The sequence below is a fragment of the Pelodiscus sinensis genome, chromosome 19 (assembly GCF_049634645.1).
Source record: "Pelodiscus sinensis isolate JC-2024 chromosome 19, ASM4963464v1, whole genome shotgun sequence".
Classification (NCBI taxonomy): domain Eukaryota; kingdom Metazoa; phylum Chordata; order Testudines; family Trionychidae; genus Pelodiscus; species Pelodiscus sinensis.
This window is the reverse complement of record NC_134729.1, coordinates 6,046,283-6,071,332: the sequence shown is the minus strand read 5'-3', so window position 1 is coordinate 6,071,332 and position 25,050 is coordinate 6,046,283. Positions and strand designations below refer to the sequence as shown.

The 25,050-nt window shown below is 45.3% G+C and overlaps 1 protein-coding gene across 3 annotated transcripts in view; it reads left to right on the top strand.

The window, feature by feature from the left end:
- DIP2B (disco interacting protein 2 homolog B) overlaps positions 1 to 25,050 on the top strand; it is a 170,839-nt gene that overhangs the window by 140,218 nt on the left and 5,571 nt on the right. For all 3 annotated transcript variants that reach the window (XM_075902045.1, XM_075902044.1, XM_075902043.1), the window contains 20 exons: positions 1,081 to 1,195; positions 2,270 to 2,409; positions 2,993 to 3,129; positions 4,774 to 4,854; positions 6,295 to 6,422; positions 7,207 to 7,321; positions 8,974 to 9,175; positions 10,065 to 10,174; positions 10,319 to 10,399; positions 12,133 to 12,256; positions 14,855 to 14,976; positions 15,732 to 15,843; positions 16,772 to 16,881; positions 17,571 to 17,701; positions 18,327 to 18,495; positions 20,314 to 20,484; positions 21,464 to 21,525; positions 22,730 to 22,787; positions 23,653 to 23,727; positions 24,429 to 24,606. In XM_075902045.1, coding sequence (XP_075758160.1) covers positions 1,081 to 1,195; positions 2,270 to 2,409; positions 2,993 to 3,129; positions 4,774 to 4,854; positions 6,295 to 6,422; positions 7,207 to 7,321; positions 8,974 to 9,175; positions 10,065 to 10,174; positions 10,319 to 10,399; positions 12,133 to 12,256; positions 14,855 to 14,976; positions 15,732 to 15,843; positions 16,772 to 16,881; positions 17,571 to 17,701; positions 18,327 to 18,495; positions 20,314 to 20,484; positions 21,464 to 21,525; positions 22,730 to 22,787; positions 23,653 to 23,727; positions 24,429 to 24,606 — 2,421 coding nt within the window. The remainder of the gene's footprint in view (positions 1 to 1,080; positions 1,196 to 2,269; positions 2,410 to 2,992; positions 3,130 to 4,773; positions 4,855 to 6,294; positions 6,423 to 7,206; positions 7,322 to 8,973; positions 9,176 to 10,064; positions 10,175 to 10,318; positions 10,400 to 12,132; positions 12,257 to 14,854; positions 14,977 to 15,731; positions 15,844 to 16,771; positions 16,882 to 17,570; positions 17,702 to 18,326; positions 18,496 to 20,313; positions 20,485 to 21,463; positions 21,526 to 22,729; positions 22,788 to 23,652; positions 23,728 to 24,428; positions 24,607 to 25,050) is intronic.

Below are 25,050 nucleotides of genomic sequence, written 5' to 3'. Positions count from 1 at the left end.
AGTGGATGTGCGCTGTTATGTGCGAGATAGGAAAGATGTTACAGTCTTGTCATTATTCCCTGAGTTAAAAACTCTGGAACATACTGGGAGATTGTTTGGGCCTTAGCCAACAAAATATTACTTTGAAGTATCTTCTTGAGTTTTCTTGGATCTGAACTTCCAACGCTCCGGTCATCTGAAGAAGCGGGCTCTGCCCACGAAAACTCATGATATCATCTATATCTTTTGTTAGTCTTTAAGGTGCTACTAGACTATTGGTTGTTTTTTAAGTTTTTCTTGTTACAGACTAACTTGGCTACCCCTCTGAAGCTTTTTGATTTGGTCAGCTCTGTTCCCCTTAGTGTTGTGTTAGGTGAATAAATATCTTGTTTACTTTTTTGAAAGATAATCTAGAAGTTGTTTAAAATAATGTGGTTGGAAAGTTGACTTTTTTTACAGAGACAGCATTTGATCAAACCCTTAAATGAGTCTCTATTCTGAGGCTTTCCCTAATAATATGAAGCTTCAGGGGGAAGTCAAGTTAGTCGGTACAGGATAAACTTTAAAAAACAACATAGTCTGGTAGCACTTTAAAGACTAACAAAATATGTAGATGGTAGCTGTGCTCATGATACCATCTACGTGTTTTGTTAGTCTTTAAAGTGCTACCAGACCATTTGTTGTTTTTTTAAGTTTATCCTAATAATATGATTCGTTATCTTGTTTAGTACATTATCTTTTGTACATTTCTTCCCAAAAACGTTTTTAGTATGTCCAGGATTACAGAAATACAGCACACCATTATCGTTAAATAACGAGGTACTGGAGTATTATTACTTTATAGGTGATTAAAGTATACTTTGGACGTTTTAGAAATTTTATTCCAATGACTTAGAACTCCAAGTCCCATTGACTTTGAATAACTCACTTAAGCTCCTTAGTGCCTAAATTACTTTTGAAAAATATAAGCTTAGTTATAAATGAGACTGTAAGTCACAAGATCACAAAATAAAAATATGCTGCTTATTTCCATGTCATTTCTAAGTATAATTCTTTTTTTTCAGTTTCAGAAACTGTTTGAAATGTTCTCTTATCTTCCAGGGTCAGTTTCCTCATGCGATGCTTTCCTGAGTCTGTTTCAGAGCCATGGGCTTAAACCTGAGGCAATCTGTCCCTGTGCCACATCTCCAGAAGCAATGACTGTAGCAATACGGAGGTACTGATATATACTGCATCCTGCTAACCTATGTCTGTGTTTAAAGGGATGTGTTAAAATTATTTTCCAATAATTTCCTTTCCTACGTTGCAAATAATTCTTGACACTATTGAAACTGAGTTTCACTTGAACATTTTACTATTTGTTTACTCTTTGCATTTTCAGCTGAAAGCAAGAAATAGGGAATAGTTTGTTTCTGTTTTGTTGACAATGTTTAGTTTCACTTTTAGGAACTTGCAGCTGGAGAAATATTTGAGTTACAAAACAAAACTGTTCCGATGGAAATTAAAAAAAAAACAAATAATCATGGAAATATTTTATTAATCTTCCTTTTATTTAACTCAGCCTAAATATTTGGACAGATAAGACTTGCCAGCGTTCCTTTAAATAATAGCAGTGTGTGTTTACAAATATTGTGACATGTGCTGTATTTGGTAATCCCAGCTAATGTTGTTCATGTGCATCCAGTGGTCATTGGGCTTCCTATATGCTTGTGGTGATGCATGTCTAGTGCTTGATTGAATCAGGGCCTTGAAGAATTCTCTCCCAAGTTATGAGAATTTGTTCTTAATTGTCAAACAGTTAGAAGTTGGTAGCAAAGCAGCACCTGGGAGAAGCAAGTGTTTATTTTCTCACTTTTGCCAGCAATAGCTGGCGTGGAGCAGTGCTTTTCCGAGAGAGCATCTCACATTGCTTTGGGGAAAGCAGTCATTCCCATACTCTGTTCCTGTCCGTTGACCCTCCATGCAGTAAACAAAGCAATAGCTGGCCAGTCCAGGACCTGGCACCTCCAATAGATTACACCCATGACCAGATGGAGGAGCTGCTCCACAGGGTTTTGGCTGGCTTTCCCTATACTTGCATTGGCTCAGGACTAAGCTTTTCCAACTCACTGAACAGTGTAGCGCTCCCAGTTGGTGTTCCTTCCTCTCCCCCAAATGAACGCAGTTATAAAATGGGATTTTAGTAGCACAGACAAGCATCCTGATGTCACTGTGAGGATGTGTTCCCTGTCGAGATCTAAGGATGATGTGTTTACTGATGTTTTATCATATTGGTTTGCTTCCTTCAAAGGCCTGGTGTCCCAGGAGCACCCTTGCCCGGAAGAGCCATTCTGTCCATGAATGGGTTAAGTTACAGTGTCATTCGAGTGAACACTGAAGACAAAAACTCTGCTCTCACAGTACAGGATGTTGGCCATGTGATGCCAGGAGGTGAGAGTGCGGGGGGCCTGGTATTTCCATAAATACCCCTTGGCAGATGGCATGCACATAGCTGTTAGAGTAGGCAGTTGGGAGTGCAGCCTCTGGAATCTCAACCTTCACTTCTGTTACTTCTTCTTCAGCTGATGTGTGAGTTGCGGGGGCAGCTGCTTAGCTTTTCCTCACTTTATCTTACCTATCTGTGAAATGGACAGAATCCTTTACACCTTTGTAGGGGGTTGAAGGGTCTAGAGTTTGTAAAGCATGTTAAGATCCTTATGGCAGGCCCTGTCTCACTAGAAGTCCTGATTTTCAGTAAGTTATTACTGAACCCACACAAATTCAGAAGCATATTCCTTTGTGTTACACTCTGTGGCAGTGTAAACTTTGCCACTGATCCACATAGCACCCAGGCTGATGGTGAAACCCTTAATTTAAGGAGGGAGTAGCCTGATGAAAGGCCCATGTATATTCAGCTTCAGGATTCACTACATTTACTCGCCATCACTTTCTAAAATGTTACTTGTTCCTCAAACTTAAATATATCAGACAATTTTTATGCTTAAGTTATGCAATGATGTGTGCTTTGCTCTAGGAATGATGTGCATTGTGAAACCTGATGGATCTCCTCAACTCTGTAAAACAGATGAGATTGGTGAAATCTGTGTTAGCTCCAGAACAGGAGGGATGATGTATTATGGACTGGCTGGGGTGACAAAGAACACGTTTGAGGTGTGTATCATATGGTAGACTTTTACTTTCTCTTGTGTTGCTGACTTTTCATCTACTGCTGTGGTGTCCAGCCAGTTCTGAAGCAGTAGTGGCCACTATAGAGAACTAGTCATACTCAACTCGCCAAATAGCAACATTGTTCAAGCCAACTAGCCACATGTGGCTAGCATGTTGGACACCATGGATCTCCTGCCTTCTGTGTAGAATTGATCTTACTGCAGACACACTTGATTTCTATAACAAGCAATAGGGTTAATATTTGGGCATTACGTTTGGGGGAAACCTTTTCCGGGAAGGCTTGTTATAATTAGGAATTGCCTACACTCCTTTTTGCTAAGATTTTCCACCATGCAGTAATAATGACAGCAGCAAGAGTTTCTAATGCAGATAAATTTACTAGTTTCCTGCAAGAATGGGAGAATCAGACGTCCAGTATTTGCTCTAATTCAGTTTATGCTGTCTTTTTGCCAGTAAGACTCCTCATCTGCATGTTAAAGAGAAATCTGGGTGTTATTCAGGGTTCTGGTAGCATAGCGATATTCAGTCCAGTTAGGGATATGAAAGTGTAAATATGTAAATGTTAACCTATAAACCTGAGACTATTGGTTAAAGTTCACGGTTAAACACAGGGTCCTGCCCCGCTCCTGGTGTATCAGAGGCAGCAGTAGGGGGTGGTAGCCAGTGCATGCTGGGAGCTGCCTTAAAAGCAGTCACCAGGAGTGAGGTGGCAGGTGGGAGCCAGTGGGACACTGTGCTATAACTGGAGACTTTGCAGAGGAAAATACAGTACAGATGTAAGCGAGTAGCCGGCTACTTGCTTTCTCTCTGTCCCCCTTGCTGCTTTTGTATAAGAAGCAGCAAAGAGGGAGAGGGGGGAGGGACAAGAGCTGGTGCTGGGGAGAGGTGGCTTAAAAGCCGGTTCCCCCCCAGCACTGTCTCCATGGTGCTGCCTACCTCCTGCCCCCCATGCTGCTGTCTCTGTCAGAGGCAGGGGTTAGGGGAGGCTGCCATGAAGTAGTTATGTTCGAGAGTGTCTCAGTGGGGAGCTTCCCCTCACCACCACAGACAGAGGCTGCTGCCACAAACTGGGGCTGCTGCTGAAGCAGCCTCTGCCCGCAGCCAGCCCAGGTGTTGTGAACAGGGGCTGCCCTGTTCCTGGTGACCAGGGCTGACCACAGACAGGGCTGCTGCAGCTCTACATTTAAAAATGCAAAGCTTCAGTGGTCCCGGCTCTTTCCTGGCTTGTGCCGATCCAGGACCTACCCCCTCTGCAGTTTAAATGTAGTAGGAGTCAGGCTGCCTGCGCGTCCGACTCCTACTACATTTAAATGCAGAGCCACAGTGGGGGTAACTCCTGGACCGGTGTAAGCTGGGACAGAGTGCCTTCCCTTATCAACTAATCATGTAGTCGATATAATTTGTATCAACTGCTCAATTAGTCAGTTACCTGACTCTTAACATCCTTAAAATCCAGTAGCTGTAGGGGATTTATTTATTTAATTTTGCATCTAGAGTAACTCTTGCTGCAGCACACTGATGTGGTGAGGTTAGGAGGGTGTGGGGGGGACGGGGTGACGGGGCGGGGAATTTGTGTGTCCCAGTACAAGAGAATCAACTCTCTCAGTGGCCTGTCTTCTGTTCCAGGTTATCCCTGTCAACTCTTCTGGTTCTCCAGTGGGCGATGTGCCATTTGTCCGTTCAGGCTTGATGGGGTTTGTTGGACCTGTACGTCATGTAACTTCCATGCTTGGATTCATGGTTTTATCTTCATGTCACTATTAATGGCTTAAAATGCATAAAAGAAAAGCAGTTGGTGACCAGCGCATACTGTTAAGAACTGGTAACTTAAACTGTAAATGTTGGGGCAGGTGGATTGCTTTCCATAGTAGTAACTCTTGTTTTCCAAAACATTGCCCTCACACAGCCTCACTGTCGGAGTTGTGTGCCAAACCTCTGAGCTTTACTTAGCTGTAGCAGGCATAGTTCTTTCAAGTTTTTCACAATCCCATAGTTGCATCTGTGACAGACCCAGATGAGCTGGCTGCTGCGCACTGATGGAAGGGAGAAATGCTGGTGTTGGGGTGAATCTTTCTTTTCCCTGAGTAAAGGAAAGGCCAAAACCTAACTGCAGCATAATCAGACAGGCACCTGGGGTCAATTAGAGCTTGCTAGAAGTTATAGGCTGAGTAGACACCTGCAGCCAATTAAGGTTGGCTCTGTATCAGAAGCAGCAGCTGGGGGTTGCTGCCAATACCACTGGGAGCTATCTTGAAAGCAGTCTCCAGTCTTGCACTAGCTCCCCAGGAGTAAGGTGGCAGGAAGGCGGAAGTGCCTGTGTGAAGGAGCTGTGTGAGTGGAGCACTGGTAAGCAGGTACCGGGGGGGATTGTTTAGGGACGTGGCCCAGGGAAAAGCTGCCAGATTGAGAGTGGCAGTAACCCTGCCTGTTGCTGGTGCCATAGGGTCCCTGGGCTGGAATCCAGAGTAGTGGATGGGCTCAGGTTCCCCCAATCTCCCCAGGACATCTCAACCTCTGCCTGGAGAAGGGAGATCAGGACTCCAGAGGGGATTTTACCCAAACTTATGGCCTGTGATAAGTATGATTCAGCAGGCTGTGGTTCCTGCCTTGAATGAAGAGAAAGCGGCTATGTGGAGGGCCACAGTGAGCCTCTGAGGCTAACACTATCCGGCAGTAGCGCAAGACCCATGGGGAATAGCTGGAGTTTTACCAGCTTCCTTATTCTTCTTTTGGCCCTGCCCACACTGTTAAAGAGGAAATTTCAAAATAAATTGTCCATGTTTGTGACATGATGGTCTGTTCATAAAAAACCTCTAAATTTTGAAGTATGTTGTCATCTTGCAAGGTAGAAATCCATCCATAGTTCTTTATAGGCTAAGACAGAAAATTTGAAGTAATTTTGTTTCCCAATTCTAGTGCAATGTGCTATAGTGTTTGGTTCAATAATTGATTTAAACTTTTGCAGTTGTAGAATAATGTAGAAGTCTTTATCCAAATTCCCCCTCATAGAATCCAATCAGAAAAGAAAGTGCTGTGGGGTCTATTGATAACAAATGTGTTTGAACTAATGATGCACAAAAGCAATCACTAAAGAAAGATGCATGACCCAGCAAAGGCATCTAAGCATGTGTGTCCTTTACCTTTCAGGGGAGCTTGGTGTTTGTGGTTGGGAAAATGGATGGCTTGCTGACAGTTAGTGGGCGCAGACACAATGCTGATGACATCGTTGCAACTGGATTAGCAGTTGAATCAATAAAGACAGTCTACAGAGGAAGGTTAGTGGTAACGGAAACAGCTTCGTTTCTTTTCAGGCTTTGTCTGTGTCTCCTAATAATACATGACAGTGCGGTTATGTTGTGGGCTGCCTGTTGTTTTTTCTTGACTGGGCTACTTTTTGGCTTCAGTCATAGAAAATGTTTCCTTGACTATTCAGTCTCCATAGTGGTGGCAACATAGGATCAGGCTGGGGTCTGACTAATCCAGTATCCTCTCTCCGACAATATTCATCACCAGCTACTTCAGAGGGAGATGCAAGAACCCTGCAGAGGGGAGTTCTGGGATCACGGTTGCTAGGGAATGTTTCTTCCTCAGCCCCAATAATTAGTGATTGGCTCTTGGTCTGCAACCAGCTGGTTTGGGTCTCCTTCCCAGAGAGCTTGGGTTTTATTTAAGATTTGTGGAGAGTTTTCAAATGGATCCCACATCCCTGCAAAGGCCTGTAGGAGTCAGGCTGCTAGGCCAGGTAGGTGTTTTGGAACAGTTTACCCTTTTCTATCCTGGCATACTTAGCATTTAGCTCGAAGGAGGAGCTCATGGCTGGAGCAGAAGGGTAGAATGACTGTGTGCATGTAGGAAGCTTGTCTGCAGAGTGGGAGTACGCATTTATCTGGCCGGCTGTCCTTTACCTTCCCAGGAAGCTGTGGTTTCAATTTGACTGTCACCTTTTCCCCCTTGCCCCTCAAGCTTTTGCAGTTGTTCCCTAGCTAGAACACAGTCAGTCTCTTTCCTTGGATCTCCAGGACTTGTGTTCCCAATCAGTCTGCATTCTCTTTCCCTCAGGATTGCTGTGTTTTCAGTCTCGGTGTTCTACGATGACAGGATCGTGGTGGTGGCAGAGCAGCGACCGGATGCTTCCGAAGAGGACAGTTTTCAGTGGATGAGTCGAGTGCTGCAGGTAAGGCTGCATATAGACTGCCGCTTTTTCTTGGAAAAAGGTACACAAATTGCGCTGCATGATTTGCGTACCTTTTTCCAATTGTTTTTTCAGAAGAAGCTTTTCCAAAATTTGGCCCATCTACACTGGGCCAAATTTCAGAAAAACCTCTTTCAGAAGAGCCGTTCTTCCTCGTGGTATGAGGAAGAGAGGACTTCCAAAAGAGCGCATCTGCTCTTCCGCAGAAAATGTTGGAAGAGCAGACGCGTTCCCTGGATGTGGAGGAGTTAGGCTATGTCTAGACTACGGAGTTTGAGTCCAGCTGCCTGGATGAGAGATTTGGGCTTCTGTGTGCACCCCCTCTTCAGTCAGCTTATGGATAATTCAGGTGACCCCAGTGTGCCTCAGATGGACACCACTTTGTGGCCATCATCATGATTCCTCTTAGCAGCAAGATGGCAGTGCGAAGGCAACAGAGGCACAAAATAATACAGCCCTTAATGAGACAGGTCAGGGTTACCCTTGTTACATAGGCAAGGCACAGAAAAGTGAAACTAACTGCACTCAGTGCCACAAAGCAAAACTTGGATTAGAAGTCAGGAGTCTTTGGCTCCTATCCCTGTAGATCAGGCTGGTGCTCTAAAAACAATTCTTTAAAGCTGCACTTGTTATTAGCTGAGAAGTAATTTCAGCAGTACAGTGCTAGAATCATTTGATACCTGAAAATAGGTAAAACAGTTGAGTCTTAAGAAAATGGTGGGTGCAGGATGAATGTCAAATCGTGGTTTTGGAGTTTGTGTGAGAGGAATTTTTGGAAACCTTGCAGGATGTTAGCTGTATTCGCTAATGGGAGAACATACACTAATCTGAGTAATATGTTAAAATGTGTGAATACTGGGGAGAGACAGAGGCTGGTGGTTCATTCCAGGACTGAAAAGACTGCAAGATTAAAAAAAAACAAACCTCACTAGACAGAGATGATTCACCACCTTTCCACAGATTGAGACTTGAATCATTCATGACCAAAAATGTATGCTGTGGGTGGGTGGGATGGATTGTAAAGGAGGGAACGCCAACAGGCTATTACTCATTTCCTAGCGTTCCACGGTGGCCATGTTTAGCATCTTGTGAGGATAATGTTCTCTTCCTGCCTTGTTGGTTTTGGTATCTGGGACCAATCAACCCACCCAGATATTAGCCTGTTGCCTGCTCTGTTCTGCCACTGTCTCCATGGGCTATTTATATCACAGCTATGGGACTTACTCTCCAAGTAACGTGTTCAAGGCAGGTTGCTGAGGGCAGGCATTCAAAGCTCCAAAGAAGAGGGCTTCTTTCAAACACCCATTTTAGAGGTACTTGGTATTTCAGGTAAGCGGGCTGCTCTGGACAGCTGTGCACTGACTTTGCCTTGCGCTTGCTTATGGTCCATAAGAGAGTGATGTATTATGTTCTGATTTGTTTTTTTACAAACAAGATGTTATTTGTATGTATTGTGGTAGATCCTAGGATTCCTAGGCACGGCCCAGGGCCTGTTTGTACCAAGCACTGTACAAAGGGATGGTCACTGCAGCCAGTGAGCTTACAAGTGCAGGAAGAGCTCCTGGAATTTGTTAGGAAACCCAGTAACACTAGATTCTGCCCCAGTTGAGTGACCTCTTCTCTTCTATCTCCAGGCAATTGACAGTATTCACCAAGTTGGAGTGTATTGCCTTGCTCTAGTACCAGCCAACACTTTGCCAAAAACTCCTCTCGGAGGGATCCATATCTCTCAAACCAAACAGCACTTTCTGGAGGGCTCTCTGCACCCGTGTAACATCCTCATGTGCCCACACACGTGTGTGACCAACTTGCCAAAGCCCAGGCAGAAACAACCAGGTAACTCGGTGTTTCACTCCGGGAATGCTGGCAAGAGCTTGACTGCAACGGGTAGACTCTTAGCCTTTTTGGCTCAGGCCTGGAAAACTAGGCTGATGGCTTCACTTGTGATCTCCTTACTAAGAAGTGTTCAGGGTGCTGGGGATCACAGTGACACTCAGTCTGCCAGGCCTGCCATTGGTGCATCAGTTTGCCAGGGGCTCATTTCAAACATCAGTATAGGCAAGGCTCGCTGCCTGGAGGAGCAGGAGGTCTCTGAAGCAGAGACAGGTAGCCCAGCAAAAATCCCTCTGCAGTTCCAGGGTTCTCTTCAATCCGCCTTGTGGTGGCCATGCTTCAGGAGGAGCCTTGTGGGGAGCAGCCTTCAATTCTACTCACTAATTCTCATTCCATTTGAGTGCAAGTCTCCTGCTCTCCAACAGGCTAAGGCTAGAGTATCCCCTTCTCATGTCTTGGTTTATAGGCTATAATTTTCGGCTCTTGGTGCAGCACTGAGCCTGTCTTAAAGTCCCCTAAGGCAAGGCAGCCTGTGCCCTTTCATTCTAAGTCCAATTGTGAATCCCTACTAAAGACATTAGGATATTTCCAATTTCCGCATTCCTCCTCCATGATGAGATCCACGGGGAATACCTGGCGGGGGATGGGGGTGTAGTTTTATTAGCCATAATTCTCAGGTAGAAGAAACTGAGCCCATCTCATGGTGAGGTTACTTGCCCAAGATGGTGCATTGAGTAATTGGCAGAGCTGGGATCTCTGTCGTCCTCTCCCTGCTTGAACCAGTAGCCTGCGCTGCTGCCCTGCAGACTGTAAAATAAAGAGTGGCTTCTTTTCTGTGTATCTGTACATTCCCATTCTTTACCAAGTTTATATGGCTGCTCTTTGCTCACAGGTGTTGGGCCTGCCTCTGTGATGGTGGGGAACCTGGTTGCTGGGAAGCGCATTGCTCAAGCTGCTGGTAGGGACCTTGGACAAATAGAAGACAACGATTTGGTCAGAAAGGTAAATCCCTAAGGCCAGATACTTGTTGTGACTGGCTTGTGGGAAAGCGTTTAGCCCCCCAGTTGAATGCAACACCGAGTGGTGATGTGGAATTGCCATCTTTGGAGCACTTGTGTTGGCACTCACTACCAGTTCTCGTTGCAGCACCAGTTCCTGGCAGAGGTGTTACAGTGGAGAGCTCAAGCAACCCCTGAACACACGCTCTCCCTTCTGCTAAATGCCAAGGTACATGGTTTTATTTTTTTTGGGGGGGGAGCTCAGGTTATCATGCGGTGCTGGCTGGCAGAGGCTGAGATCACCACTATGAATGGTGTCTTCCATTCAGTCTTGGGACCTCTACCACTGTAACTGGAGTTCACCGCAGTCTAGGGCTGTGGTGACTCTCAGGTGAGGGGGTGCATCTTGGTCATCAAGGATGAACATGTCACCATGACCACAGTAACTATGGAGGTGACGTGTGACATTGATGTGGAAAGTTTTCATTAACTTCAGAGCTTTGTCTCTTCATGTGTCATAAAAGTGTCACCATTAAATCATCAGAGTCAAGGTGCTGCTCTTTCTTCAGTTTAAAGAACTTCTTTCAAAGGATCATTCAGGAGCGAAGCCACATTCTTGGTGTCGTCTTCCTCGTCTTCTGCCCCTCCTCCAATATATACTACTGAAATGTCTCCCTAGGGGGTATTAGTCTGCTGCTCGACATCAGATTAGAAACTCTACATTGAGAAGGATGTTTCTGTGATCTAGATCAGGGTGGGCAAAAGGCCCTCCATGGGCTGGATCCAGCCCTCCAAGCAGGTTGATCTGGCCCATGGAAGCTCTGCCACTACCCCACCTCCAGGCCAATTACGGCCTGGTGGCAGGAGAAGTGTATGAAGTTTCCTCTGCCCTGCCAGAAGCACGTAGCACTTTGAAGCGCTGCGTGCTCCTCACAGGGCGGGGGTAGGGCGGAGGAAACTTCGCATGCTCCTCCTGCACCCAGGCCAATCAGGGCTTAGGGGCAGGGGAGCATGTGAAGTCTCCTCTCTCTCTGCCAGGAGCATGCAGCACTTCAAAGTGCTACGTGCTCCTGGCAGGGCGGAGGAAGCTTCATGCACTTCCCCTGCCCCCAGGCCCTAATTGGCCTGGAGGTGGGGAAGCATGCTGAGCTTCTTCCTGCTCTGCCAGAGGCATGGGTGCTTAGTGGGGGGGCATGCAAAGAGGCTCCTCCCACCCCCTGAGCAATCATGGTCTGTGGGTGGGGAAGCCTGGAAGCATCCTGGTCCCGCCCCTTCTGGGGCCACTTCATAAATTTTTGAAGTGTCCCCAGCCAAAAATTATTGCCCACCCCGATATAGACAGTGGTTGGTCCTGCTGTAAAGGCAGGGGACTGGACTCCATGACCTCTCGAGGTCCCATCTAGTTCTAGTATTCTACGATTCTATAAACTTTCCTGGCTCATGCACCTTTACATAACTCCCATTCCGCATGCATACATACTATATGTGTCTGTGTGAGAGAGACCTACAAGGTGAAGTTCATGAAACTTTAATGTGCAGCCTAAGGCTTTGGATTTATTTAATGTTTAACTCTTCAGAACTAGAAGCCTTTTTCTCCTGAAGATGTTAAAAAAATACTGCTCATTCTTTAGCAATTACTGCACTGTGCTTTAAAGCAATCAGATTTTGCACCACCTTTGAATGTTCAGTTTGGGTATGTTTTGTCAGGGAGCAATATAGGTGCAGGAGAACCTATTGAATTGACTTCCCGATGGGTGATGTTTCCTAGGATACGGGTCAGTTCAATCCATTTTGGTGATATTAAACGGTGGATAAATGGCCCATTAGTCATCCACAGACTGTTCATGGTAGCTAATGAGTATGGATTGACGCTGGCTGTATAAACTTTCATCTGTGCTGCCCTTAATGCAGCTGCCTTGTGCCGTCCCAGCTCTCATTCAGTACATTTCTCTCTCCTTCAAGGGAACAACTGTGTGCACTGCCACATGCCTCCAGTTGCACAAGAGAGCAGAGAGAATTGCATCAGTTTTGTATGACAAGGGACATCTGAATGCAGGAGACAATGTGGTGTTGCTCTATCCTCCTGGTAAGGTCATATTGGTGCTGGCCAGAATCCCCACTGGGAAAATGCATAGCAACCTGTTACAAGTTTTGAAAGATTTACAGTTTAAAATAAGACCGAAACAGTTGAGCACCATCTGCACAGTTGAGTGGCAATACCTGGAGTTGACCCTATAACCGATCTGGTTTACATACCAAGTAGTTATGTTCTAAGGTGCGTGAGAGGTTTCAGCATCAGGTTTGGTATCTCTGGACTGTATTGTATTCTGGAAAGACTGGCTCAGCTTGACTTCGTTCCAACAAATGCACGGTTTCAAATGAAATCTTAGAAACTCCAGATTTGTGCCCAAGAACATCAAAGATCCCATTGATACTCTGAATTTTATTTGAGACTACTGTTGTGGCCACATTGGATTGAATAGAGAAAAGGGGCTTCAGAGATCTGTCTGTGCTGAGTGGACTTAAGAGTATTGAGGCTTTGCTCCTGTGCTGCCTTTTGGTTGTGGTATAGAAATGTCTGATCTACTATGACACTGCTCCGAGGGTGGCTTGCTGTAGACTTATTGCTGCTACTACTTTTCTGTAACTGTGTAGGAAGTAGGTACTCTTTGGGACCTTGGTGGCAAATGCTCTTTGCATTAATGCTTATGCAGTGGTGATGTAACTGTCAGTCCCAGAACATTAGTGACAAAGCGGGTGCGGAGATGATTTGTATTGAACCAACTTCTGTTGGTGAAAGAGAGAAGCTTTTGTGCTTACACAGAACTGCTCTTGCACAATGGCCTGTAATTCACAGTTTCCTGTCATGTAGTCTGTGCGGGACAGATGCTTCTAATGAGGGAGAGCCCATTTTAGTATGATTGTGTGTTTGCTTCCTTTCGCACTGATAGGGAGTTCTGTTATATACTGACTCATGTATAGTTCTTTTTACTCTTTGTAGGTTCTTTTATACGCTGCCTGATTCCAGTTGTTCTTTCCTCGGCTGTTCTTAACTGGTCTTTCCATCTCTTCTGCTTTCCTGATTCTTTCCCTTCATCTTCTCTCCTCCCCTCTTCTTTGTCATGCTGCCATTAGTATTTGTGGATTCTTCTGGACCATGCTTTTCAAACTTTTTTTCTCATGATCCAGTGGAAGAAAATTGTTGATGCCCATGACCCAACAGAATTTGACTAGAGTGTGAGCTCTGCTGTGGAGCTGAGGATGAGAGCTTTGAAGTGTAGGGTGCGGATCTGGCTTTGGAAGGGTCAGGGCTGGGGCAGGAGGAGCTCATCTTGAGCAGCTCCCACTCGGTGCAGCCGGGATGCTAAGGCTGGCTTCCTGCCTGTCCTGGTTCCACAAACCAAGCTGCACCCCAGAAGCAGCCAGTAGCAGGTTCCCAGCCAGTGGGTGTGTGGAGCTAGTGCTCAGGACAGGGTCAGAGCCCAGAGCCCTGTGCTCTCTCCCCACCCCCACTGGGCGCAGCACAGTCTACAGTGCCAGGACAGGCAGTTAGCCAGCCTTAGCACCCCCTCTCCTCCCAGTCACCTGATTTCCCCTGCAGCAACGAGACCCAGTGCCTGACATTCTACAACCTTGTTCTGGGTCGTGACCTGTAGTTTGAAACCCACTGCTCTGGACTATAGTACTGCCGAGGGTGTAGGTGGAAATTCTCTGCCGTTGAGGGTCATAACTGTAATTCTTTGAGTCTGGATTATTATGAGTACAGCAGTGGTGCCCCAACTTTTCCACTTACCCTCCCCCCTTCCCAATTGCTGCACAGCCCAGGTTTCCTCAGCAGAAGAGCTTGGGTTGAAGGTGGAGTTGAGGATGGGGGAAGCACTGGGGCTAGAGGTGGAACTGGCCTGGGTGTAGAGTAGAGTTGGGCTGGAGGCAGAGGAGGGGTGGAGTGGGGCTGGATACCACTTGCTTTCAGCGCCCGTGGGGGCTGGTCTGGGTCCTGTGCCCCAGAATTCTTCCATGTCTCCCTGGAATGGGGTCAACTCACAAGGATGGCGCCTTCAGCAAGGTGACTTTGGGGAACTAGCTGGCTGTTCCAATGCGCCCCTTCCGCTGGTGTCTCCCCCCATGTTCTCCATCAGTACAGTATTGTCTTCAGCGCCCTGCCCTCCAGCAGTGCCCACTCCGGTCTTTGTCACCACCCCTTCTGGGGGTGGGGGGTTGTTCTTCTTCCACTACACTCTCCAGGGTCCTCCCTACTCCCTGGGACCCCCCATTCTTCTGCCAGGAAACATCTAGGTCCCTTGCACCCTCCAGGCCTCAGTGGCCCTCTGCCAGTCCCCCTCTTTAGCCCGTCTCTAGGCAGACTACAGTCCCTTCTGGCCACTCCTCCCTGGCAAAGGGTGCAGACCTGCTACTTCTGGCTACAGTCCCTTCTGGCCCAAGCCTCCCCAGCCTACCATGGCTCTTGCAGTCCCGCTCTCCATGGCTGCCTCTCGCAGCCCCTAGGGCCTCAGCTGGGCTTGCCTCTGACTCTACTCTAAGCCCCTTAAATGGCCAGTGCAGGGCAACACACTGTCACACTCCCCGAGAGGACATGCTCCACAATTTGGGACCACTGCACCAGAGGTTAGTGTCATAAGGGAATTAGTCAACACTTGTGCAACACCCTCTTGTGTCCTTGCAGGCATTGAACTAATTGCTGCATTCTATGGCTGTTTGTATGCTGGCTGCATTCCTGTGACTGTTCGACCCCCTCACACCCAGAACCTCACTGCGACTCTGCCCACTGTGCGAATGATCGTAGATGTAAGTAATGGGGACCTGTAACCTATAGGCCTGGTGTTTGGATCTGGAGAGTAGTAAGAATGAAATATCTTGTGCTCTCTTCCATGGCTGCATTATATTAGAACATCCTTGTGGCTCAGAATGAACTGTTTCTAGCTTTCTGGCTTTTTTTTTTTTAAATATAACAGTATAGCAGGGAGCTGCCTTTGGCTGTAATAGAGGTGACACAAGTTGCTGCAAAATATGTCGTTACAGGAATAGGCTAATTTCTATAACCCATGGGCTTGTAACCATCTAATAACTAATAAGAAGAAATACTTCCTCTTGTTTGCATGAAACCTGCTGCCTTTTAATTTAATTTGGTGATCCACTAGCTCTTGTGTTATGAAAAGGAATAAATAACACCTCCTTATTGCAACATGGTACCTTGAGGTGACTACTAGACAAGTGTCAGTCTACCAATTACCTACTAATTACAAAAACGAATAGTCTAGCAGCACCTTAAAGATTAACACAACATGTAGACTTAACATCCCCAGCCAGGCTCTCCAAAGATTTTGCCAAGCTGCGTTTTAGTCTGAATTTGGGGTCTTGGCTGAGCACATTGGTGTGTTTGGGAAGAGCAAAGGACATTGAGAGACCAGCTGGCCCAAAGGTGGGGGAAGGAAGTGCATTGCACAAGCATACCCCAAACCTCCACTCTAGCTAGGGGGTATGAAAGACCATATGTGTTTCTCTTTCACTTTCTAGAAATCATTAGTTGGGGTTTTTTTTAGGTCAGCAAAGCTGCGTGCATTCTCACAACTCAGACTTTAATGAGACTACTGAAATCCAAAGAGGCAGCTGCTGCTGTGGATGTGAAAACTTGGCCAACTGTCATCGACACAGGTGAGAGCGTCTTTGTGCCAAGTATCTCAAAGATTTTCAAAGCCATGTGTAGGGATTCTGATAGTATCTGTATTGGCAACACCTGACTCTGTAAGAGATTCTATCTGACTGGCTGCTCTGGGGGCTGAAATGCTCAGAAAAAGCATCTGAGAGAGACACTGTGGTTCAGCAGCTCACAGCTTTGACACTTTCACCTGCAGTTTAAAAAAGGGGGAAAGGTGCAAGACCGTCAAGGGAGGATAGGTCCAGACTTTCTAGCTCCTTTCTGACAAAAAATATTGAATGTTCTTAAATTAATTTGAAAAAAGCATGAGACACACAAAGCTGGTTTTCCTTGTAATCTGAGCCATGGTTGATCCTGTAAACTTTAATTGTTCCTTGTGTAGAGCTGAGCCCCATGTAGAATTATAGCAGGATGATAAAATTTAAAGTTCAGTTGATGTTAGAAGCCTCAGGACATAGTTACACTGACTGGCCCCTATCTGGCAATTTCAGAAGAGACAAACACTGAATAACACGACAAGTGTAATATCTTGATAGCATTTATGTTTCCGATTCTGTGCCTCGTGACATCTATTGACTCTCCCCACACTTTACTCTTCCCATTGGTCTCAGAGCACCTTGCAGACCAAGTGAATAGAGTTCACACAGAGACTTAGTTTCTCTTTTCTCCCCATTTCGAAGAGCAGATAGATGTTTGGTTTTTTTTTAATTGGGTAATTTTTGACATGGAAAATGGTCTTTGCACTTCCTCCTGAAAGCAGAGAGACAGGTTGGTCTCCTGTGGAAGGTAATTCCACAGCCAACTATCAGGAAGTCTTGCACTTCCCTACGTGCATCTCATCCTACTATTTGAAAGTTTCAGCATCCTTGAGAATCCTAATTGAGAAACAACAGACTCATAAGACTTTGTTTCTTACCCACACAGATGACTTGCCCAGGAAGCGGCTACCTCAGATCTATAAACCACCCACACCAGAAATGTTGGCATATCTAGATTTTAGCGTGTCCACGACAGGCATGCTTACGGGAGTGAAGGTACTGTAGCATCTGCTGGAAGGAAAGTCTCATAAAGCCTTTTTTGGCTGAATCTTTAAATTGGCTCTTGAGATTTAATTAAGTTCATTTGTCCCAGTTAATAAACTTGGAGAGTTAAGCTGTGTATTAGCAGACACAAAGAATGCCATCTGACTCCAGGCTGGTAATACAGCTCTACATTGTGCTGCCATGCTGGAAAACTGGGGTCAGAAGCAACCTCAGGATTCCAGGTGCATAGGCAGATGGAAAATTGCATATTTAGGTGAACAGGGCATGATGATATTGCTCTGCCTTCTTGGCTAACAGTGAATTATTGGAACAGCATTAACTGAAAGCAGAGATGAACTCTGGCAGTTGGCAACAGAGGGTGTGCAAAAAAAGAGGCATAGAAGCTGAGTCCTTAGTCTCTGGGGTGGGTAGTGGTTGGGCTCCAGAGGCTGTGGGAGGTGTACAGTGAGAAACTGAAGGGGCTGCTTCTTTTGTAACATTCTTTAATGATCTAAAATAAACAGAGCTTTTTGTGGAAGATTCCATGTTCCCACAATGCTCACCATGTGCAATAAGGGTAGTTAATTTGTAGTGTAGCATTGTTAGCAAACCAAGCGCATACCTGGCTGACTCAGAGAAATCCTATTCCTGCATTCTTGGATTTAAACACTGCATCTCTTCCGCTCTGTCTTTTGATACAGATGTCCCACTCAGCCGTGAATGCTCTTTGCAGAGCGATAAAGCTCCAGTGTGAGCTCTACTCCTCTCGGCAAATTGCCATTTGTCTTGATCCTTACTGTGGACTTGGCTTCGTGCTCTGGTGCCTTTGCAGGTATGAGTTGGAATGAAAACCAAGGGTAAGATATTGATTGGTTTCAAAGCAGGAAATGGAGGGTTAGATTTTCAATTGGTATAAATTGACATCGCTACATTGTCTTCAGTGGAATGACTTCAGTTTATACTAGCTCAGGATCTGGCTCTGGATGCCCAATAACGTGACCCTTCTGGTTAAGATCTATCCAAGTATGACTCTTTCTTTCTTAAATATCAATCACTGTAGGAGATGATTAGCTCTAGAAAGTTTCTCTCCTCTTTCTTTGTTGGTTACATATAACGATGGAATGTATTTTGCTGAGCCTGCATTTCTCCTTCACATTGACAGTGGGAAGTAGGTGCATCATTTCTCAATTACTAGACATTTTCACTACTAATGCAAAATTGCTGGATGATCCAGATGGTGCTTGGTCCTGTCGTGAGAGCCTGTTCCTTCCAGTTCTAATATTCTGTGATTATAAAGGAGAGGGACCACAAATGTTGCACTCAGATTATCCCAGACATGTAATTCCATTACCTACATTTGGTCCTATAATCAGTATGTATCAGTGGCCAAATAAACAAATAACTTAATACTATCCAGCTTCTACAGTAAAATCTTCCTCTTTAATCTTCCATGACAGCGTGTATTCTGGTCACCAGTCCATATTAATTCCTCCTATGGAGTTGGAATCCAATTTTTTCCTCTGGCTTTCCACTGTCAGTCAGTACAGAATAAGGGACACTTTCTGTTCCTATTCAGTCATGGAGTTGTGCACAAAGGGACTTGGAAATCAGGTTGAAGTGTTAAAGGTAAGAACCTTTGTCAGTATTTTACACTGATTTTAAAAGTTGACACCTAATCTTGTGCTAAAGCAAATGACTGTTAGAAAAAACTTTAGAAGGTGGAAACAGTAGCAGCAACATCATGCTGCACAAATAGCTATCTACCATCAGCCTGCTAGAGGGCTCTCAGCCAGCTGGAGGTGTAACGTGTCTGCTGGCCAACTGATTAAGCAGCAACACAACTCTCTGGAAGAGCGGGAGGAAAAAAATAAATACGCTAAACATTTATGGTTAACTCCAGGCTCATACACAGAGAGGGTGTGAATGCACTCCCACATGGTCCCCTGAGTTGTCCCAGCCTTCCTCCCCCACGCTCTGGCCAGCTGGAGGAAGGCTGGAGCAGTGCGTTGCCCCAGCCTGCCACCACTGTACTCTGGCTGGCTGGGGGAAGGCTAGGGCTGATTTGCCCCCTTCCCCAGGGGCAAGGCTAGGCTGCTGTGGCAAGAGCGGGGCAGCCACCAGCCCTGCCACAGTTCGGGCCAGGCTACCACAACTGCAACCCAGCTAGACAGGCTGATTCTGCCCCAGCCTTCCCAGGCGGCCAGGAAAGTGGACTGCCAGTCTGCTTTGTGATCCATCAGTTAACCGCTTGCGATCGACTGGTCGACTGCGATCAATGTCTTGGGCACCCCAGATATAGGCTATAATTGGACCTTGCTGGGCATCCCACAGGGCTTTGGGCGATTAGCACTGCTTGGTGGCAGACCGTTGTTTTTCGTTGCAAAGATGGCTACCAGTTAGGACACGGATACAAAGCAACAGTAGATGCGTTAGCTTTCCCTCACTGACCATTTATTTTGAAATGGCTGTATACAGGCAATTTCACTGCAACTGGGCTGATTCCTTGTATTAATATTATTCTAGTTTAAATTAGTATTTATTTTTGAAATTGGTTTTTAGGCACAACTGGAATATAACTGGAAAATAAGGGACCATTTTAAATTTAAATGAGAATCATTTAAAAATAAAACCCCTTATAAAAAATGGTCCCTTGTATGCCAGTTGTGCTAGCTTTTATTCAAAACAGGTTTAAATATCGGTATGTGGAGGAAAGAACAGCAGGAAATATATATATATTTTTAAATTATATTAAAAAATTGCAGTCCACATTCACCAAAAAGCACCACCTCCACAGAAATTCCTGTGTACGGGCCTGTACTCCTTGCATCTGCTTTCCAAAAACTGGCTTTGCGCTCCATGTCAAAACTCAAGGCTCAGTCATTCACCACTTGACAGAACAAAATATTCTCAAGTTTTATGCTTTGCCTTATAGTCCCAATCACATAGGTTACCTTGCAGCTCTGTGAAGCTGGTAGTGCTGTCCATTTTTTAAAATGGGGGGCAGCAGTGGTTGTTTTCCAGTGATTAGAGCACGTAATCAAGAGGTCTGTGCCCAGCCCTGCTAAAGCCTCAGTGTAACCTTGACCAAGTCATTTGTGCCTCCATTTCCTCATCTGTAAATAGGGAGCGATAGTCTTGAGTTACCCAGCAGCAGTGTGCTGAGGTTCAAGGGAAGAGGTACTACAGAAATGCAGAGAGCTGCATTCCTTAGAGCTGGATAGGAATCAGAAGCATAAAATGCATGTATGCTTTTTGGGCTGCCTAATCAGAGTCACATTTGATGGCCTGCTAACTGGGACACAATAAGATATGTTTATTATGAAGGCAATAATGGGAGGCATTGGTTTTGGGTATGGAGTGGGAGGGCAAACTGGGTTTCTAATTCATTTGTCAGAGGCAGAGCCGCAATTGTTTGCATTTATCTGTATTTGCACCACATTTCAGGCAAGAGGAATTAATTTGTCCTGTGTCCGGACCTGCGTGGTGGTCGCAGAAGAACGGCCACGAATTTCTCTCACTCAGTCCTTCTCCAAGCTTTTCAAAGACATTGGCCTATCATCCCGTGCTGTGAGCACCACCTTTGGGTCAAGAGTCAACGTAGCTATCTGTTTACAGGTATTTAATGTGGAAGACCTTATGTTGTCAGTGGTACCACGCTTCCAGATTTCATCAAGCTCTATATTGGCAAGCTCACCAATACCAACACATGCTATTAAATTGTTAACTTAGCTCAAACTCTCATCTGAGGAATACTCTGGAGCTTTGTGGAGAGCAGCAGGGCAGTTCCTCCTTGTTTCCAGCTGCCAGATTGCAATAAAGAATCTAAAAACACCTGATACACTTCCAAAACATTGTATTTCCAAATAAGCGATTACTGGGATATTAGTCATGCATGGGAGGAGTAGTGCCATGGAACAATTTCTCTCAAGATTGTATCTATTCCAGCCTTTTTTTCCAGTTTCCCAGCTAAGGAAGTGACAGTTGGAGCACTGAGAACTCAAGAGATGTTACCATCTGGTAGCCTGTCTATGCTTGCACTCCCTCTGGTCCAGCTGCAGGGTGGGAAATGTGAAGATGAATTCTGCAGAAGTATGAGACATAAGGAAACTTGAGAGCGCCTGCGTTGGCCTGGGCCCAGATTAGCCTGTCTTTGTCAGTGCAGTGGTTTTAAGCACCAGTTTTGTCATTGTTTGGTCTTTTAAAAAGTGAGACTTGAAACAGTTAGATATTTGCTGGATTTTTTTAACAGTTACTAGAAAACAGAGTAAAGAGAAACAGACCCTAAAAGGAAAGATCATTGTGTGATGTTCTTTGAGCAGGAGACAGAGAGACTAGCTGGTGTGGCTGAGAAGAGAGGGCAAGTCTCCAGGTAGCCCTAATACACACACACCAGTTGTACTAATCAAGCAGCCCAGCTGGGACGATTCCCAGAGTGTCTCATGGGAATCAGTGTCCAAAAAGTCATGCTCTTTGCACATGAGGGAGGGAGGAGATGGTTGTTGCTTTGGGGTGGGGTTTTTACCCTATGTTACCATTGGCAATCATATAGTTACAAATAGAAAATATAAATATGTTCTTTAATGTTAACCTTTAGGGAACCTCTGGGCCTGACCCTACCATAGTGTATGTCGACCTGAAATCTTTAAGACATGACAGGTACAGTGTATTTACATTGCATTTTATTTATTTCTAGAAGACTTACCTGGCATTGCTTGGGTCTTCAACTCATTTTTTTGCTTTTGGAAAATAAAATGAAAATGTACATGCTTCATTTAAATCATTGCTCTTGGGGGGGGGGGGGGGGGGAGTGATAAGAGGCACAGTATGCCGGCTGCCCAGAAGAGAGAGGACAGCCCCAGCTGTGTCTCATTGCAGCAGTCTGGGGCGAGGTGAGAAGCACCTCTCTATGGCTGCTGCAGCTCTGGCAGGCACAGCTAGGGTTGCCAGGTGTCCAGTATTGACCCAGACAGTCTGATATTTTTGCCCCCTGTCCAGTAAAAAATTCAGAAAATACCAGACACCTAAAATATCCAGTATTTTCTTACTTCTTTTCCTGGCCAGGAGGCAAAAATTCTGGGTTCTTACCAGGTTCCGCAGGGGAGCTATCCGGCCCGGAGCAGGGAGACAAGGTGGTGGATGGCTGCCAGCAGCCTGTTAGGGCCAAAATGCCTCAAAATCATTTCTTAAAGGGGCTATGCTGTTTTTATTTATTTATTTATTTAGCTTTACTCTCTGGGTTCTTTTTTTTTCTTCTCAACTACACCCCTCCCCCCCCCTTTTTTTTCTTCAGCAAAAATTTTTCCCAGGTTTTTTTTTTGGGAGGGAGGGTTCAGTATTTTTGGTTAAACCATCTGGCAACCCTAGGCACAGCTGGGGGAGGGGTGCACGTCCCCTAGCTAGGGCAGGTCCAGTGTCATTTTTCACCTGTGCTCACTTGCAGAGTGAGGAATGCAGCAACTACTGTACAATGACCTGGGGGATTAGGACCATATAACTGATCCTGCTTTCCATCCCAGAGCCCCTGCTTGCCCCATGGGCTCATTATATATCAAAGTACTATCTTTCTGTTTCGTGAGAAGTAATCCCATTCCACGCACATCCCATTTTCCTGGCACAACCAAACCTATAAGTTAGGATAAGCGGAAGCTATATACCGAATTTGGTGGTCCCAGCTCTTACCGTTTAGGAGGAGTTCTTGAACAAATGGTCTCTCGACAGACCCACAGACGGGAAATTTTTCTCAAATATGTAGTACGTTTATCTGGCATGTAACCTCATGAACAACACTGTATTGGCCAACAGATTTCTCTTTTCTAGATGGTAAATTAAGTTCTTGCTTTTCATAATTTTTTCCCTTCAGAGTGCGTTTGGTAGAGAGGGGAGCTCCACAGAGCCTTCTGCTTTCGGAATCTGGAAAGGTAATTTCACATTCACTTTCTAATAGCTTGGCACACACAGCGTGAGACTAGGTATCTGTGTGTTTGTCCTTCAGAAACATTTTATATGTGAATTTGTAGTTTTGGGAGGCATCTGCTCCCAGACACAGTATGGAATGGGAGAGATAATAATTGAATGAACTCCCTGGGGTAGTGACACTTGTTTAAATTAGTTTTTTTCCCCTCACTGTAATAGTAGGCTTTGCTATAACTTCAGTTAAAGTTTCCATGTTGTGATGCACTAAAACAATTTGGGGGTGAGGGCAGTGGGGCTGATTGTATTTTATAGGACTGTCCTTAGGTATACACAGCTATGTAGGGCACCACTGTGCCCCAACTCTAGTAATGCCCTATGCTGCATATACGGGTCCACTTCCCTGCCTTCTGCTCCGCCTCCTGGTCCCAGTGGTCCAATCCCCTGTGTCCCCATCCTCTGCTCTGTCTGTCTGCCCCAGCAGCCCCCAACGTCTGCCCTCTGCTCTGTTTCCCAGCCCTGGTGACCCCAATCCTCCAGCCCTCTGCTCTCTAACAATAGAAACAGTTTTTCCAAGTAGTCTGAGCAGACTTCGTTATGCAAACACTCAAAACATAGCTATTAATCCCTGGTGTCCTGAACTTACAGCCCCAGAATTCCTCACTTGCTTGGACCCTGAGAGTCAGCAATGCATTCCTGCTGTAACATTAGTCAGTACTGTGTAGATGTGTGCATACGGGTGTACATACATTCCACAAAAGGGGAAACCCATGCTCATAAAAATCAAGATGTGAATTAACTGTTTTTGTTTTGGACACTTAAAGGCAGAAGTCCATGAACTGATTTGCCCACTTTCCTTGTTGCGTCCTTTAGATTTTGCCTGGAGTCAAAGTGATTATAGTCAATCCTGAGACGAAAGGGCCTGTTGGAGATTCTCATCTTGGGGAGGTAGATGCTGGTTTAATTACTGTTTTGGGAATTTCTCTGCTTTTGTTTGCTGGCTGCACTATATTCTCTCCACTTGATTATTTTAAGGCTGCTAGTTGGCAGAGCTTGTTTATAAATATGGGTTAATGCTACCGGATATTTAGAAATCTGAGTACTATTGAGGTGCCTAGAGCTTTTGTGTGGGCATTGTGTAACAGTGTGTAACATCAAAAGTAAAGAAAGAGAAATCACTTTAGAAATGAAGGTTCACGCATTGCAAATATCATTGAGCTGTGGGGTATTGCACCTTTATTACCATAACCTGCAGTTGGAGTCTAAAGAAACCATCAAATTTGCAATTGAACTTGCAGGCTGTTCTGATTATTTGATTGTAGTTAAACCTTCCCTGATAGATACATAGAAATTGTTATACAAGCAATAAAAACCTGCAGTTTATCCAGCCACCTCTTGCTGTTATAGGGGAGGGCATTTGGAAAGTGCATTTTAAAACTCTGCAGGATGTGTTGGGGTGGCTTTTTGGGCACCCAAAGCTAAGGTGCCAAATAGTAACTGTGCCAGCTAAACCTTCAATAAAGAGAACTTCCTTTTACAATTTAGTTCCTACGGGATTTCTCTATGTACAATGCCTTTAATCCTTTTGCCTGAAGATGGCTCCATGTCCATGGTGTGTTTGTCTCAGAACCGTATTATCTCCTCTGTAGATTTGGGTGAATAGTCCCCACACAGCCAGTGGCTATTATACTATCTATGATAACGAATCCCTTCAAGCTGATCATTTCAACACTCGTCTGAGCTTTGGCGATCCTGCTCAGACACTGTGGGCTAGAACTGGATACCTTGGCTTTGTTCGCCGGACAGAGCTCACAGCTGCCAGTGGAGGTAAGATAAAAATGGTGCCTTTCTCCTTTTTAGCAGAGATGGAGAATTTTCCATGGTTTCTTCTGGTAGTGTGAATCTGCGCCAAGCCTCTCCTGCATGCTCACTAAAGCTGCTGCTATTAAGTAACTTCTTCTCTAACACCAGGTCTCCAAACATCCTCTAGGCTGGAACAACAGTATCCAAAGAAAACCCATGTCTCATTTTCCTAATGTGTTCTGTATCTGACTCTTCGCTGACCAGTAGGGATGAAATGAGTTCTTTTCAAGCTTCAGTTAATTGCACACCTTTTTAGCAAACAGGTGCCATTATAAAGAGTTATGAAGCCTACTGTCTCCCCTCTAGCCTCAGGAAAGGTATCCATCCAGCCTGGCCTTTAACATTGTCAATGATTTCTCATGATATATTTCTTGAGTTTGTGTAGATGAATCATTCCCTGATACTGCG